The 19,378-nt window shown below is 34.8% G+C and overlaps 1 protein-coding gene across 5 annotated transcripts in view; it reads left to right on the forward strand.

The window, feature by feature from the left end:
* The window catches only part of LOC145675519 (uncharacterized), a 36,601-nt gene that overhangs the window by 14,037 nt on the left and 3,186 nt on the right, over window positions 1-19,378 (forward strand). For all 5 annotated transcript variants that reach the window (XM_081745994.1, XM_081746004.1, XM_081745983.1 and 2 more), the window contains exons 4-5: window positions 13,664-13,887; window positions 15,664-15,811. In XM_081745994.1, coding sequence (XP_081602120.1) covers window positions 13,664-13,887; window positions 15,664-15,811 — 372 coding nt within the window. The remainder of the gene's footprint in view (window positions 1-13,663; window positions 13,888-15,663; window positions 15,812-19,378) is intronic.

Below are 19,378 nucleotides of genomic sequence, written 5' to 3' on the forward strand. Positions count from 1 at the left end.
AACTACTATGTGGTTTTCACCAATTCTTAATCATTTAGCAAGCTCAAAACACAAAATTGGTTTTTCAATATTTATTATCACTGCATTACGCATGAAATTAACTAACTGATCACTGCTCGAGCTGGAAGTACTTTTCTTTCGTGATGATTTTCTATACACATCAATTTCACTATATTCAGGATGAACACTAAATTGCCTATTTTGTTTCACTAGGTTTTTTCATTTACCTGTATGTTTGACCTTTGTTACTACGTCACGATCAGCTGATAGCACACCACTGATAGTAGTTGGTGATTTGACATTTAATTTTGCTATCACATTCATTCTCAAATCGATTAGACGTAAGGGGTTTGTTCGCCCAATTACCACATTCTTCCTGAAAAGGTTCGTGATTTTTATTGACTACCGGTAATGCGTGGTCAGCACCTGACGCCTTCACTAAATCATTGATTGCGAAGCTACCAATGTGATTCGATTTAAAATTTCGGTCACTCCTTTCAAAAATACACGTAGAGTATTGGTTACTGTGGTGCGACAAAACAACTTTACGTTTATGACTACTTGTCTGAGCATTGGTGTGACTGTGACATTTATTTCTCAAAGAATATTTACGAACAAACTTGGAAAATTTAGAAAAACAATACAACATACACTTAACTCTTTAATTTCCGTCTGACTTTACGTACTTTCTTTTTATATTGCCGGTGCTCTTTGCCATAACGAGCTTGTAAATTATATTTCCTTACCATTTGACAAACAACATTTCGTAGCTTACTAAAATTTTCTTGACAGGTTTTTAATTTCTTTTCCCACGTTACTGAGTTATGGTCATTACCATTAGGCCTACCTGGCATAAAGCCGTTTGTACTATCTTCTACATACACAATTTGAGTGCAAGTGATTATGCAAAAAGTAACGCATCTCATTTGTTTCATCTGTATTTCTTTAACTTCCAGCTCACAACTTAAAAAACTACTCTTCTCTTGGCATATCTCAACAACCCTAACACACACAAAAAATAAACAAGTTTTGTGAAACGGAACACATTCTAATTTACTGATTAGCAAGGTGCCGTAGAAGCAATTTTGCTTTAACAAACATGATACACTACAAGGATGCGTAAATGGGCTACTCTCGCTTCCATTTTCAACGCAATTTATTACTACTCCCGTAAACCTTTTCGTAGTGACGCACGCATTGCATCCATGAATGCTTTTCGTTCCTTTACAAAACAAACAAACAGTGACGGGGACAGCTGGCTTCTGACTCACACACAGCTGCACTAGACGTGACCAACTCGGTTGAGAAATCTTTTTAACAGCTGGGTCGTTACACTTTTTTCTTTCTGTTTCTTTTCTTTCTAGAATGCTATTCGAAAAAGACAGAACAAACTCTTTGGCTTTGCCTAACTCAACATTAACGTGACTGACAACAGAGATTATTTCTTTTTCTACCTTTAATTCACACTCAGATATTTCTTCAACCTGTTCAAATTTATTGTCAAGAAATTCAATATTGGCTTGATTTAAAACAACAGCTGATGGCTGAGAACTAACGCATGGTAAAATAGTATAACTTTCAACACATTCATTTTTCACTGTTCGTGCGCATATTTTTTGAGCTACGCGGGCAACGTCCCACAAAGTACCTTCGAACTCAGGTTTAACAAATTCTAAATTACTTTTAGCAAATTTTATTTCCAATGGTGCTGTTTTCCTTTGACAATTCTTGCGATTCTGAATATTTTCCAACTTATTAACTCTTACAGAAGGATGCGCAAATGTTACAGTTTCATGAGGATCAACAAACCTAACCCGTTTTGATGATACGGTTTTACAATTAACCTTTCGTTCATCGCTGGAATCGTTATTACAACTAACATTGTGATATTTTAAATACTTTTTGTATATCCTTTCAGCTAACCTTTCTTTCGCAATACGTACGGTATCTGAGTTTTCGTAATGAACTTTCAACTTGCGTTTAATGTCTGACAAAGAAACAAATTTTAATTTAAAAAAACATTCATCTTTGACCTTTCGATAAAGATCAGATTTACGCAATTCACGCATCTTAGCAACAATTTCACCTTCAATTTCAGCCCTATATTCTATATTCGTTTAAAAGAAATCTTGCAGTTTCCTGTTTAGCTCTTTTGCGACTTTCAGATACTTCCTGATCTATCTTTAAAGCATTTTCAACTTCTAACAATGTAAATGGTTCTCTTCTATATCTGAATTGCCTTTCTACTATTAAATACTCTGTTTCTTTCCAAATTTTTCGCATTTCATGCAAAACAGGTATCATTTTTCCATTCACATACATGATGGTTGATTTACTGTCAAAGCAACAAAATTAAATACTAAAAAAGCACTACAATTTATCTTACTAAAGAAAATACAATTAGGGTCGGTTTTATGCGGTTTTGCCAAACGTTCCTGTGCTATCGGGCGCCATTTTATAACAGTAAGTGGTTCGAACCTTACCTGTCCCTGTTCGGGCGCCATTTTATAACAGTAAGTGGTTCGAACCTTACCTGTCCCTGTTCGGGAAGACATTTTATAACAGTATTAGGTTCGATCCTAGTGCATCCCTAGTTGTTTTTTTTTATAACAGTTTTGAGTTTAATGCTTGCTCCTTCCTGGTTGGGAAAGCTATCTTATAATAGTACTAGGGTCCGATCCTTGTTTCTCCGTGGTCGGGATAAACCCTTTTTACAACAGTATGTGGTTTGTATTCTGCAGATCCCTAGGTGGGCTTGGACATTTACAATGGTCCGGGATTCGATCCTCTACGATTTATACGCCTCCTTTAGAATTTAATGACAATTTGGATCATCCATCAAAGCCGACTATACAGCCACTCGACAACACGATTCAGAGTTCGGTCAGAACGTTCTGGGGAACCGACACAAAGCTAACTCTAATTATATTCTCAGCGCTTATGCAATTTAATAATGTAGGAATTATTATGTTGCATAGGCGCTGGTTATTTGTGCTGAAAAGAAAATTATGTTAAATTATTTCTTAAAACTAACAAATATAAATTTATGTCATGATAATTATTTTGTAAAGGATACTCGAAATTTCACTTTTCACTTTAATTAACAACACTAAAACTTCACGAACATATATTACATTATTTTTAGGCACTTTAATTTGGATAACTAAATATGATAATAAGATTTTATATTCGGTCCATTTATTATTATTGTGAACGCGGGAGGCGCGGTCGTCGTGTGGTACCGGTTGTGTTTCGTCACATTGTTGATTTATACAATTTCACTGTCACTGTTCACTCACTTTGGCGGTGAAGGATAATCATTTTTGATAATTCCAGGGGGGATGTTCTGAAGGTTACGGGTTGCATTCTCTCTCCATCCTATTCGTCTCCTTTACGATGGACATGTTGCTTTTCCTAAGACGACTTTAAAATTAACTATCACATACAAATACTTTGAGATTTTAAATTATCTTCTTTGACTGCATTTTCGTTGTGATTGATGTCCTTTTAACGTATTAATGTGCTGTTTAACAAAATGTTATGTTTTTAGTCGCACCAACACGGCTTCCATTGTATCTCGCTGTTGTTGTACCCAGAACACTTGTCAGACTAGTTTGATTTTTCTGTCCGTCTCTCGCGTTGCTACGCAACGGATCTACTCACGATGTAGTCTGGTGATGTCAAAGTTAAAAATAGCTATGACAACCCATAGGCAAGAATTTTTAGAGACGACATTTGCTTCTTGCACTGAATTTTAGCTCCTTATTTGGGAAGGCGAGAGGAACACTACGATATCCGTCGCAGACGCGACGCACATACATATATGCATATTCGTTTGTTGGCTGAGAGAAAAATTCTTGAGAGTGCTTTTATACGAGGTTCATTTAAAAATTAATTTTTTTTTATAACTACTCGATGAGCTGAACCATATGGTTACAAGCTGTTGAATAGAAAGGGGGCCCTGCTTCTTTATTCACTTAATTCTCCTGTAAGGAGCTCCATTGGAGTTAAATGTTAGCTCTTCCGTCTATGTTGCAGAAAACCCAGGTTTCATTTTTTAATAGGAACTTAAATGGTTTGGATCCTACGTTAAATTGTAGACTCGTATCTGCTTAAGCTGCAATAAACTTACAAATGTTCTCCATACAAGTTTCATATATCTATTAGAGTTACCACATCAATTTCCAGTATAGTGAAGGAACATGTAAACAAGTTATGTTGTAAACAGTATGAGCTTTGAGTTGTAAATGAGAGCTTAGATAAAATTTGTGAAGGTGCAAACAAAAAATGATATATCAAATAAAATGAATGGAGAGATTGATATGGATTGCAGAGGATGTAAGATATGGATGTAAATTTGTCGTCTTTTTCTGATGGTTAAGATTTTTTTTTAATAAAGAAAAGACAAGATAGGTTTGAAGTACAGTTACGATGAGCAGTTTGCTTGGGTACAGGTAAATGAGAAATCCAGAATTGGAGGAGTTGAGGTGATTGTTGATGTGCATTTGTAGAGAATAATTGGGGTTCTGCCTATGTAGGATATAGGGGAGAGGATAGGCAGATAATATTCGATAAGTTCGAAGTGCTAGAACGAAATTTTCCTTCTGATAGTGTCAATGTTGTTGAGGATGTTTCTGATAGTGGCAGTTTTCATAAGCTATAATAGCGTCAGGGTGAAGTGAATGATACCACCGTCTGACACCACATTGGATCTCAGTTTATCCGTGGTTGTTGTGGTGAACATTCATGTTGAAGAATGACAACGAAGACTGATCTCCTACTGACGAGGTTACATAAAGGCATTTCCGATTCTAATACAATTTAAGTGCCATAATCAATATGTGCAGAGAACGTGAATTCACTGTGTCGAAACATATGTGTTAAAAGAAGCAGGAAAAGCTATGAAAGGGGCGATTTCTGTACGGCAGAAACAACCAAACCCTGTTATATGATGAACCTTACAGTAGCTACTATCCGGAAAGTGCAGATTCTCGTCTTAGGGAATAACCCAGTACAGAGGGACATGTTGCAAACCGTGTTGAAACATCGTCCAAGACAATTCACACCATAATTCACCGTGATTTGGAGTTGGAGATGTGTATAAAGAGACGTGTGCAGAAACTCATGATTGCAAAATACCAATTGTCGACAGCTCTACGAGTATCGTCTAGTGGACGACAGATAGGAATACAGTCATATTGGTAGATGCTTAGTTATACCTCAATTACTATAACAGGCCACGTACAGTTTTCTACAGAGAACGTGGAAGAGTAAGACTGGAAGAACGAGTAAGAGTGGAGTAATGGTTTACTAAAGGAGGATCAAATTTCTAGTGAGGATTGGACTTACTTTAGGCACCTACTTGGTGTCTTCTTTAATTTATGTTTAATTTACGAAATATATGAAGTATATCATTTATACTATATTTAATTGAATTTCGTATTGATTTTGTGAGAATGTTAATCATACACTTAAGTGGACAAACTAAAATTATTCATGCATGTACATAATTATTATAAGTATGTGTACAAAGTAAAAATCTCAGAATTATTGTGTATAAAATGGTATTAAATAAGTATCGTATTGCGATGTTTATCATATGCACATTTAAACTAATAAAACTTTGTTACAAATAATATGTAAACTCAGTGCGAACGTTGGCAATGTATTTGTGTATGCAGGGTGTTCCACATAAATCCAATGTTCCCGTACCGGACCATATACCTACGAGGAAATAACTTCTTAGCTTGTAACTATTTTCAAAAATGCTAGAAATGCCCTGCGCTGACATGCTGTGACGGTGTGATCATGCTTTCAGTCAGGGAATTTTTTTACCCCCTCCGTCAACACCCCCCTTACACCTTCCCTGTGACAGACGATATCTCCCCTGTCAAAACAGTTCGATACTCCTCCAAAGGGGGGTGTACAATTTTTTTATGTTATTACTATCATCGGTACTGTATGTGTAAAATAAGCTCAATTATAAATAATATCCTGGTGATACGTTCTTAGTAGCTGGCACGGAACTCAACAATCTAAATACTAGCTTCAATCTAAATATTAGCTTCGATTTTAAATGTTTATTTTTATACTCGAAATTGTGTGAAGTATTGCGCTCAAAGAACTGCTTGAGAATCATATAAACGTTTTTCATATTAGAACTGAAATCTGATATAAGAACAATGTCAAAGTTCTCTTACTATAATCAGTAAAATGAAGGTGATTAGATAACTCCAAAAGATCAGTAGGAAACTGAAAATATATCCGTAATAAGCTGGCGCCCTGATGGTGGTGGCACACGAGGCTTTTCCGTCAAGAGCAGCATTGTAAACTACTCTCGTTTCATTCACTCGATAACAGAGCTTGAAACAAGAAACGATAATGTGAGAGCGCCAATCTGTGAGATGAATGAGCGGAATAATTTGTAAAAAGCACACCACCTTTGTTAGTCCCTGTGTCTTTATATTCATCTAGGGAACTTTCAGAAAAGGCAAGAAAATATGACAGAAGTAAAAACCATATATGTGCGGTAAAGTCCATATATGCAATGGCAAAGTGACAATGTTGCTACTCAATTCCATCAGCAGTTAACATTCAGCGTGAAGGTATATCGGTCGTAAATAAAGATTTCTTCAAAATCGCATATTTCCTATTTTCCGAAGAAGTACCACATACATTCAAATGGAGTACAGTGACATCGCTAGATCATTTAGGAACAATAAAGCAGCATATTAGAAATTCACCAGAGAACGCACATCGCTTGTCGCAGTACTCTATTACTTTTATTGTAGAATATTTTGGTGTTGTAATCACTGAACCTACAAAAGCCAAGTTCTCTAGAATTAGTAAATTCTCTCATGGCAGACGAGTGCACAGATATAAATGGAAGAGAAGTTCTGAGTATTTGTATACATTACATAGAGGCTTGCAAAGTGAAGGAGACCTTCGTTTGTGCTGGTCCAGTTCAGTCTACTAAGGCAGAATACATCAAAGAGACAATTATTCAAGAAATACATGAAGTCGGGCTTAGTACTGCAGAAGTGATTGCCGTGACTTTGATGGTACTTCAAATTTCAGCGGTGAAAAATTTGGAGTTCTAGCACGTCTCAAAGAAGATTCGCCTAGGTTGATTTTCGTTCATTGTAAAAGCCATCTTTTCAACTGACTTTGATAAGGGCATGTGGAACTTCAAAAGATATCAAAAGGGTTGTAAATGTAGTGAATAAATTGTACACAGCATTTCATGGGAGTCACAAGCGGATGAAAGTTCTGCAGGAAGTGGAATTTTCAATAGACGCTACTTCTTATACATTGGTGCAACTTGCTTCCACTAGGTGGCTTTCGTATGAAGGTAGTGTTTCTATGATAATCAAACATGCTGCAATATGCATTGCGTTAAAGCATATCTATGATAATGCAACAGATGTCGATTGGACTACTGCTCTAACTAAGAAAGACATCGACAACTTTTACACTAATACTCTTAAATACATTTGTGCAAAACTAAATAAAAGTCTGCAAATGTCAAGTGGAAATGATGTGGTTACAGCGCTGAAGTTGATAGAAAGGGTCATTGCACATTTGGAAGATATCACTTTTGAAGAGATTTCAGAGCATGCTGAAAGTGTTGTAGGAGAGGCAAAATCTGAGGTGAAAATGGAAGAAAACTTGAAACCCCAAGAACTCTCCAATTACAAATCAAAAATTATCAGCAACATGAAGGAAAGATTTGGTGGTCCTCTCAAACAGCTGTCTCACTTCTATGATGTGCTCAAAAACAACCCCGACTCAGCTGACTTAACTGAAGTGGCCAGCATTTGTAATGTTAATAAACCTGAACTCGAACTAGAGTTCGAGTTCTATAAAATTTACAAAAGAGTTCGTGCAGGTCCTAACAACATCCACCAAAAACTTTTGGATCTTGCCTGTGGAGAAGAAAGAAGAATTATGTTCCCAATTCTATCCGAAGTAGCAAGTATTCTTCTATTACTTCCTTTGGGTACAGCAGTAGACCGTTCATTTTCTACAATGAATAGAGTGTTATGTTCAGAACGATGTCGACTTAGTTGTGAACGTGTTAACGATTTGATGAAAATATGTACAGAAGGCCCCTATATTCCTTATATTCGCTCCGGTTCTGAATAAGAAGAACAAAGGCTAAATGAATTGATAGATAAAGCTTGCAACATTTGGTTAAAGCAACCTCACAGAAATGTGTAGATAACTAAGTTACTATGCATAAAAATATGTGAAGAATGAATGAACGTGGTGCAACTTTGGTTTTGGTAGTACAAAAGATATATATGAGGGCAAGTATATTTCTGTGTGTGCATGAGAGTAATAACAACAAAATGTGTTCATACAATAGCAAATAAAAGTGATAGGAGAGTATTTTTCTCTTTTCCTATTCATAACTAAAGCAAATAATGCAATCCTTTGCCAAGGTTATGCTAATTTTGTAATGTGTATGTAGTATTAAGAAAAGATACGCTTAAGAACTTCTTCTTCTTCTTCTTTTTTTTTACATAAAACATTACAATCCTCACCCCCTCTCCAATCCATTACAGCCCCCTGAAGAAAATTTCTGGCAAATACCCTGCTTTCAGTAACACGTTATCGTAATTCTTGAGGATGGTGATCAATGTGGTCATAGGCTTTTGCTGACATGCCTGTTCGTAGGAAACTGCGTTGATACTTGCCATGCTTTGGCTGCATGTGTAAGCAGTCGCTGAGATAAACTGTAACGTTTTGTAGTTTCGGTTAGTTGTACGTAGAACAACAGAACAACTCAAATTTCTTCAGATATCTTGTGTTGTTTGTGTTGTTGTTTGTCTCACTGAAAAATGGCAGTAATGCATATGCCTGATACAGCATATGTCAGTTTTTTTTTTCTACGAAATTCTCCGTGCACAACATATGGGTTATTCTGCGACCAGTGCCTGGCATTCTGAATGTTAATATAACTTGACATACAAAACTACTTTTCATTTGTCAAAATAAATAAATAAATAAAATAAAATAAAAAAATAACGGGATCCAAGGAACCATTAACAACTTCAGACAAGAACCAATTGTAGTAAGCAGCTTATTTTTTTTTTTTTTTTTTTTTTTTCCAATTCATGCACTAGTCACACGATATGTTCGGAAACAGTCTTGAACACACTGTGTCATGTATGAGCGGGATACTTCAGTTTGGGAAGATAATCTTTGTATCAGTTTTCTGAGGCTTCCGGAAAAACCTCGATTATTCTACGAATTCCGTCGATTATTCCCGGAGACAGTTTTTACCAACCTGAAAAACCTGGAAAGGTGAGGGAATTCAGCTTAGTAGTAAAATGTCCTGCAAAAGTCGGGAAATCAAGTACGTACGGATTTTTACTCTTCAGAACCCAATGTTTTAAACTTTTATTTTGCTACAGCAGGCATTTGTTATTATATAAGAGATGCCTGAAAGAGATGAAGATTCTTGCAACTGAAGACTGTTCGTTTAATATTTTCGCTTATATACAATCTGGATGCAAGACACGTCCACTTTCTCTTTAGAAAACATAAACTATCCAGATTGTAGATAAGCTGTCAAAATTGAATATTTTTCTCATAATGTGTCTGAGGAAGGCTTTGTTACATAGCCGAAACTGTAACACAAATATATAATTTTAAAATATATATACTGCTTTGGGCAGTTAGAGTTTTGTTAGTAATCTTGAATTTTCCAAAGCTACAATGAATAATTTACAAGTTGAAGTACCTCCGATGCTGAAAAGGAGAATAGACAAGTGGAAGGACAGAAGGAGGAAGGAGATATCCAAGAGACAGCAGATAGTGTTCTTAAGGAAGTGTGTAAAGGGGAACACCACACCGAAAGGACTTCGGATAATTAAGAAAGGATTGATGTATCAATCAGTGAGATACAAAAAGTTGATTAAGAAAGCAGCTCATGTGGGACACCATAACAATGAGAACTAAAGAAGTGAAATACAGTGAAAAAGGAACTGAAAAAGAGAGAGCGAGGAATGAAGACAAGTTATCAATATTTGAGAAAGAAGAAGTAATGAGAGATCTGAACAAGTGGGAAAAGAAATTTGAAGAGAAAGATTGAAAGAAAAAGGAAAGAAGTTTGGATGGACTGAGCAAGAAAAAGTAAGTGCAAATAGGTTAGTAGTAATAGGAAATGTAAAATTAACAGTCCAAGAAAAGAAATGTTTGGAATTAGGCTACAAGTTTAAAGTAAAAGAAGAGAAGACAAAAGTAAAAGAGGTAGTATTCACAGGAGAACAAGCAATTATGGAAATAAAAGAACCAGAGCAGAGGGAAAGAATTAGGAGGAAAGTAGTAGCCATAGTAAAACAAAACATAAATAGAAAAGCAGGAAACTTTAAGAAAGAAAAGAAGATTCTTTTAAGAAAGAAGACTTTAAGAAATTTAAGGAGAAGAAAGGACATCGTGGTAGAACAGGCAGATAAAGGAGGGCGACAGTGGTAATGGAGAAGGAATGGTACAAAAAGAAACTGAAGAATTATGCGATGACACGTATAAAGTAGTGGGAGATAAAGATGTGAAAAATGATATAAGAATCAAAATAATTGAGGAGGGAGAAAAACAAGGTTTCAAGAAATTAATCAATAAAACAGGAAAAATACCGAATATGAAAGGTTTCCCAAAAATACATAACAAAGAAATTAAATTAAGACCGGTGATGGATTGTAGGAACAACATTTTCGAACCACTGGAAAAAGAAATAAAACAGATTGCAGAAGAGGTAAGAGAAGGACAGGAGAGTAGCAGAGTGAAAAACACAGAGGAGGTAAAACGTGCCCTTGAGACAGAAGAGAGAGAACCATATTGTTCAGTCTTGATGTAAAGGCAATGTTTCCGAGCATCATGAGGGAGTACGTGTTAAAACCAATATAAGGAGAAATGGAAAATAAGATTGTAAGAAAATGGAAAAAGGAGAAGGTGTTGAAGGCCCTAAAACCGATATGGGAGAATAGTGTATGCATGATTGGTGAAAAATTGGTGAGAATAAAAGAGGAGCTAAGCATAGGTTCGAGACTGAGTCCGATACTAGCAGAGATTGTAATGAACAGGTGGGAACAGAAAGTTAAAGGAGGAGGAGGACAAAATCTTATAATGTTTTGTAGATATGTAGATGATTGCCTTTGAATATGGAAAGAAACTAAGAGACAGTTGGAGAAATTTGTTAAAATAATTGAGGACGAACAAAAAGGGATTAGGCTAGAAATGGAGATAGAAGAAGAGGGGAAAATCAACTTCATGGACATGACTATAGAGAAAATAGGGGAAAATTCGAAACGATATGCTACAGGAAAGAATGCGATGCCGGGATATACTGCCACAAGAGGAATGACGTAGACAGGGGAACTAAGAAGAATTTTATACAGAATATGGAAAAGAGAATAGAAATGATAGATAGCAACGAAGAAAGAAGGAAAGAAGACATCGAAATACTGTGCCAATTATTAAAGGAAAACGGATACAGAAGAGAAGACTTAGAAGAAGGAAAGAGAGAAAGGAAAGAAGAAGAAGAGAAAAAAGGAAAAGGATGGTTTGGTATTGAAAGTTTGGGCGAGGAAACGGAGATACTGAAGAACCTGTTGAGGAAGGAAGGGATTAAAACATAGAGGAAAGAGGATAATAGACTTAGTGAGAGAGAAAAGAAAGAAGAAAGAAAAGGAGATAAGATCAGAAGAGGAAGGAGTAGTGTACCAGGTTAATTGAAAAGAATGCGATATGAAGTACATAGGGGAAACAGGAAAGAGGATAAGAACAAAGGGTAAAACAACATAAGGATGATGCTAGACTAAAAAGAGAGAACAACGCAATATATAAACACATTAAAGAAATAGGACATGATAGATTGGGAAGGAATAAAAGGATTAGAAAAGGAATGTGATAAGAAAGTGGAAAGAAGCCCAGTGAATTAAGAAATACGGGAAGGAGAAGTTGATGAATTGGTCTAGTGGATTTGTAATACATGAATTATGGGAAAAGATGATAAAAAAAATAGAAAGAAAGAATTAAAGGGATCAACACGAGCTGTTGGAGCAGGTGTACTACGGATAACAGCAGATGGGCAATAGCGAATAGAAAGTGTAAGTGACAAACACCTAATTGAGAGTTTCATAACAGATGCGCAAAAAGAGAAAGTGGCTACAGTAATTAAAAATTTACTTTTTGAGCCAACTAAAAGTTTACGTTTACAGTAATTTAAAATTTACTTTTTAGAGCCAATTAAAAGTTTATGTTTTGTAAAGAGAAAGTGGGCGTATCTTGCATCCATATTGTATATAAGCTGTCAAAATTGGATATTTCTCTCATAATGTGTCTGAGGAAGGTCATGTTACATAGCCGAAACTGTAACACAAATATATAATTTTAAAACTTTAGTCAGTTGGAGTTTTATTAGTAAGCAGTAAATTTGTACACGGTATTCTTGTGTAAATACCTTAATATAGAGTTAATTTAAAGTCCTTAACTTTTGGATGTAACAATAGATTTAGACGTACATTGTTTAAGAATCACGTTAACTAAAGCTTTAAAACATTGCATATAAATTCTTGTTGAGTGAAGAAACTCTGCAAAATTCAGATTTTGAGTGATATATCACTGGAAGGTATTTATGAATCCCGCTTTAGAAAAAGAGATGCTAATTATCTGAAAAGTAAGTGGTCATTTGTTTAGTTAGTTTTGATTTTGATTTTCTCTGATAAACTTTAGTAACCTACGTAAGTTCTAAAGAACTTTCTACGCTACTCTCTCATTTTGAATCATGCTGTTTTTTCTTACTTACTTCGAGTTTTAAACGGAGGAAATGCAAATACATTTTCATATCCTTTTGAGGAAATATTAAATTATATTTCTCTTTTTGCCTTACCTTGCTATTTGGTAGGCAATATTTTATGAAATAAATGAGTTTGTTTTCAAAACTTCTCTACCTGTACACACATGGTACGTACCTATACATACATGCATAGTAGATAAGTAATCCTCTGGTCGGGAAAAATGTTGCTTGTTTACATTAAATGTGAACTTGCAAATTGTAAATTGCGACTTGGAAAACCTCGAAAATTGGTTAATTCATGCTTCTCCTTTTTCATTTCATTCACATGGCATCCTGTTCTTCATTTTCTTTACAAATCTTGAATTGTATGCCATAACATGTCGTTAGTCTCCTTAATGGAGCGTCTTCATGTAAGATTCCACAATATCAGTTCGTTGTTCAAGTGAAAATTGGACTATTTTGCACAGATAACAACTTCCAGCACACAACTACAAAACAAAACAAAACACTATTATGGAAACTTTCTCTAGAATGGAACAGAATGTCATTGATAGACCGTTATAGCCCGTCTCCATTATGGCAATATGTACAATCCGCGGCAAAAAACCTGCAACATGAGGATGTAAGTTTATTGTGAAACTACGCCTAACAGCACAGGGAATGAACATAACGTCTAAGTGGAACGAATCACGCCAGGATAAACCTCGGGCTCCTCCTCACTTATTTTGGAGCAAAAGACTTCGTCATTTCACAATAAACTTATATGCTCATGTTGCAGGTTTTTTGCCGCGGATTGTACAAGCTGTACCGATTTTATATGGCCCACTGTGTATAACTTCCCATTTTCTTTTGTTTTTATAGAAAGTGATATTGATAGTGAGGATTGTCATGGACTGACACCCTTGATGTGGGCCAGTGCCTATGGTCAACTTCCGACGGTTCAACTTCTTTTGAAGCATGGAGCAAAGGTGGACCATGTGGGAAATGAGGGAGAAACTGCCTTGTTATTAGCTGCTGCGGGAGGTCATCATGATGTAGTTCGACTTTTGCTACATTCGAATGCTGATGTGAATCACACAGACGAGGTATGATGTCACATTCTGCTATAATTAATTTTCGTGCTGGAATCTAAATCAGTCGTTGCCACAAATTCATTCAGTAATTATTAATTATTTGATCTTTCAAGGACTATAAAATTCAATAAAAACTTGTTATCGCTAGTGTTGGAGGTCACGCCTCTCTACCTCGCGCTCACAGCTGAGAGGTATCAAAAAATGCAAAGTCCCAATTATCTCCTTCACTAGGACACATATCATGCTTTGTCAATTGTTATTTAAAATTGGGAAGATTTAAATAACAAATTGATAGGCAACGTGGTCGGTTACGTACAAGCTATTAACGTATTAAAATTGGCTTAATTATTTTTTTTCTCTTTTTTACTATTTATACTTATTGCGAGGGATAGCTCACTACTTCGACTTTGGATGCGAAGCACATCCCGTAACCTACAACCTCGCGTTAATGAAGGAATAAAATTTACAAAACAAAATGATTACTCAAATAGTGATTACGTTTAACTACTCATATTTTCACTTTAAGATTGTTACTACATTTAGTATTACACTTTGATTATCACAACTTAATAACCTTCAAAATATGTAAGAACACTACGTAAGAAAATAATAATGTTTAAAACATTTACACAATATACGGCCGTTAAAATAAGAATATCAGATGTTAACTTTTGAGATTTTCAACTAACTATTCCTCTTTCTCTCTTTTACATTAATAATAGGTTGTGCACATTTATTTATATGTAAGTGGCTCGTTAAGAATGAATTGTGCTTAAGCAGTTGCGCGCTGTTACTTTTTTTTTTTTTTCTTTCTTTTCTACAATGGCACTTTACTAGCTGGCGTGCTAATTGAACATATTATATTATTCTTTCACTATGACTTTTCCAACGATATTCCTCTGGCGATCCTAACACTGGATTCTTCCTCTGATATGGGAAATGCAATTTTGTGGCTACTTAACAGTTTTCTTCCATGTTGCAACCCATGGCACGGCTTATCCTCTTCCACTCTTCTGTAACGAGTCCTTCGAAGAATCCTGTAAACGCTGCTTAAGATGATCGCGTACTGAGTCCGGTCTATCGGCATGTAATTAGAAATTACAAATAATTATATTGAAGCATGTATTCCATCGTTTTATTAATCAACAAGATAGAACATAGTTTCTTCAGATAGTGAATAAATCGTGAGGAATTATCCTCAAAGAACTTCCCACGTTTAAAACTAAATACTCCATTTGTTTATTCACATTAGAAAGTTTATTCTTGTCACTTAATCGTTTGAATTTAATGTGTATAGTGCTGTAGATATAAGTGTAGGTGAGTGGTATAGTGCTCATTTCAGGAAAGCAGGTTCTCTTTGCTGAACTCTATCGGATTATGTTATTTTTGTGATGGATAAATAAACATGAAGTCAACGTTAATTTTAAAATTTATTGGCTTTAATGGAATTCAGTTTAAATATTCACTATTTGTACTGCGTTTTTTTTCTCAAATTCAAAATTCTTACCGATTTAAAACAAATTAATTGCTGACGTCACAATCTCTTTGAAATGAGATTGAAAAATTTTAAATATATATATATATATATATATATTAATAAAGAATTCCTTGTTATAAAAAGCGTCCGCTGCAGATAGTTTCCATCAACAGTGAAATAATACTATTTTTTTAAATAGGTATTAAATATTTTTATTCATTATTTGTCATTATTAATAAATTTTAGTGACAATAGATGTTTAAAATTTCCTTACTTTCGACAGTTATGGAGTATCAGTTGCTATTTTCCAGAATGGAACCACAGCGTTGATGTATGCTGCATTTGGCAACCATCCTCATTGTGTTAACGAACTATTATTACAAGGAGCTAACTTAATGATGACGAACCTTTATGGAGATACCGCATTTAGAATTGCAGTATCCAGAAGAAGTAAGCTAGGTAGGAGCATGTTTGTTCTGAAAATAAGCTAATTTGTATATTTTGAGGTGTTTGACATACGAAGGGGGACCCAAAGGAAACCTGATTTTTGTTCTTTATTTGGTTTTATTACGGTTTCTTTTTTTAAATCTTTCAGTCTCCTTCAAAGTATTTTCCATTATGTTTGATGCGTTTGTGCTTTTGTTAAATATAACTGTTTGAAGCACCTCTGGAACTCTTCAACATTGATATCGTCCAGTGCCTCTGAGAAGCTCTTTTTAATGTCTCCACATCATCAAAACGCTTTTCCTGTATACTTTTATACATTCTCGGAAAAAGTCTCACCGGGCTAGGTTAGGGTGACCAGATGTACTGATTTTCGCAGTACAGTACTGTTTTTTAAAGAGTTGTCCTTCGTGTTGCGAAGACGCCTAGGAAATCGAGAAATGTCCTTTGTCCTGCTAAATGTCCTGAGTTAACTTATTTTCAATATTTTAATGCTTCATTCTTTATTCACAACATTTTGAATCACTGGACAGTCTTTCCCTGAATAATGAACTTCTGTGTTTTATAACATTCCCCAAAAGATTCGGAAAGGAGAACGATCAACAAAATATTGTTTTACAATACTTTTTTACTGAGAAGGGCTTGTTGAGATATTAGTAAGGTAGGAAAGATAAGAAGTTCTATCTTTCCGGTCTAACTTTTCCCTCATTCCTTTCCCTTAAAATAATCCCACGCTCCGAAAATCGATTTAAAAAAATCTTTGACCCGACACTAAGTTTCACTGTACATTCATAAAAGTAAACCACTTTGTCCTTCATCAAAGCATTTGGAAGTTGTGTTGAATTCTTTCAATACTTTTGTTCAGTGCTTTTCAATTTAACAGAAATGAATGATTAACTTAAGGTTAACATTAAATGAAATAAGAACATGCATATTGCCGACGCAGTAAACTATCAGATACTATTATATTTGTGTCCTGCTTTTCGCTTGTCAGAATCTGGTCACCCTAGACTAGGTCAAAAAGTTTGGAACACTTTCAATCTGATTTTTCAGTTCCTGGTTCAAATTCAGACGAGTGTCCATATAAATATATCCTGTGTGAGCAGGTGAGGGATGAATTTAGCAGCAACACGCTTCATTTGCAAATCCTCAGTCAAAATCCGGTGGCACGAGCTCCCAACTCATTCCTGTTTATTCTGAAATTTCCTCGATCGTAAAACGACAGTCCTCGTTGATTTTTTTTTTTTTTTTTGACAATTTTTTCAATGTTTTCTTCGTTTCAGGATGATGAAGAGTGTCTAGAACGAGCATGAGCTACACTCATCTCACTTATTAAAGCACCCAAACGACTCGAAAACTTCTGTGCGGCTCATAGCATCCTCCTTGAAAGCTTGTTAAAGCATTTGGTAAGCCTCCGTTGCCAATTTTTCAAGCAGGAAGCAGAACTTCATACACAGTCTTTGTTTCTTTAAATCTTTCATAATCATATTATGGGCAGCAAACGAGAGAATTTTAGAAAAAAATGACACTACGATCAAACGTTAACCTGCTACGCAAACGCCTCTTGAAAACTGATTTGATAAGGTCTTTATTAGACCCACCTAACGAGATAATTCTACTATGCCTAGAAACGGCCACACGCCTTCAATCCGGTTTCTCTTGGGTCCTCCCTCGTACTTTGTTTATTAATCATGTATTGATGAAAACATAAATACTCCTGCAGTTAATAAGTCTTTCGTCTATACGTTAATGTAGTGTTGTGTTGATATATAAAACACATCGTGTCCTAATGTGTATTAGTATGTTTCTACACTAGATGAAAATTGTGCAACGATTTCTTTGTTCAGAATTGGAAGACTATTCCTGATAACTATTATTCGAATTTATCCAGATGAATTTGTACCAGACGAAAGCGTATATTGTAAAGCAATTATTGACGTTTATTACAAGCAGAAATGTAAAATAATCTTGTATGCTTGCCCATAGAAGTATGGATAATGGTTTCGCAGTAAGAGTTCTGCTTCACGAATGACTTATCATTAAAGATAATCGAATAGTTAACACTTGCGTATTAATCGAATAGTTAACACTTGCGTATTTTATGTATTTTCACATTTCTTTCTTAAGATAAGAGATGTATCCAGAAGCCCCTTTAGGAATTGTTTTTCTCAAGTCAATATTGAAGTATTGTAAATCATACATATCTTAAATGATCTTAAAACTAGCCGGTGAATTAAAATTTCACTTTTTCGAAATTTTCATTAACTGACTTTTGATCATTATCAAAATTAAGATGAATGTTAATCATTCAAGTAATGAATATTTAATATTTGAGTTGACTTTTTTGTAATACATGATGAATAAATGAAGTAATTCGCTTTTCGATTTGTGTAAATATATATATTTTTAATAGAATGCATGTCATTAGCAGTGAGAATTACTAGAAGACTGCACATAAGGTTTTATATAGATTATTGTGTATCTTAACAAATTTTATAATTTTTTAACCAGTAGATATTTTTTTTACATATAGAATAAAAATAGTTATGTTCACTATAATTTCTAGGAGAATATATCCAATGTTTATACAGGTCAGACATACCTAAAAATCTTATAAAACAAATTCAGTAAAGTTTTAAAAATACATAACTTTTTTCTCTTTGGTTCCAATTTAATGCAACAAAAGTGAGATCAGCGTTTTTCACTATCAAGTGCACTCTATAAAATAAATATAAATGTAGGGATTTAGCCAATCCCCACAGTATTATTTACTATACCCCACCATATTTAAGAATAAAATGCTTTTAATTTCTAAACCAATTGGCCAATCCAACCAATCTTACTCAGATTAATCTATACAATGACATGATATTTAGCGCTTAATACTAAATTGATACTGTTATTCTTATGGATACAACCATTAATTCCAATCTTGTAATATCATGTACCCCACCGTATTTAAGTTTTATCAGCTTGTAACTTTTGACTGTTTTGTCCCACCTTAACCAATTTTGCGCAATTAGCGCAGCATAACTGCACTAATTCCCGTCGCAAAAATCAACGCTATTACTTCAACGAGACAAAAGTACAATATCAAAATAAATCAGCATCATATACTTCAATGGATTTGGCCTGTAATGCTATTTAACTTGTAACTTCAATACCATTTGTCAGAGGTTAATCAGTTTTACGCAGTTTGAACATACTTCCATCTTCATAAACATTCAGTTCATAAATATCACTGTGTCAATCAAAAGGATTAAGCCCAAGACCAAAACACTTGCTACCTTATTTAGATTTAATAACTTTTTAACCTGACATTCAAATTCAATCAAACTTTCACATTATAAACACCTCGATGGTACAATATATTGACCACAATTTCAGCTCCATACAATCAATAAATCCGGTCGCCAAAACAAAATTCTCATATATCCTTATGGGATAAACACTTAGTATTTAAACACTTACAACTTCTTTACTATTTAATATATTTTGAATCTGTAAAAAACCTTGAACTTAAAATCATGGAGATAATCAGAGGTATAACCTCGTTTCCTTGTCACAAATATAGTATATGAT

The sequence above is a fragment of the Thermobia domestica genome, chromosome 2 (assembly GCF_964235325.1).
Source record: "Thermobia domestica chromosome 2, izTheDome1.hap1.1, whole genome shotgun sequence".
In the NCBI taxonomy this organism is placed as follows: Eukaryota; Metazoa; Arthropoda; class Insecta; order Zygentoma; family Lepismatidae; genus Thermobia; species Thermobia domestica.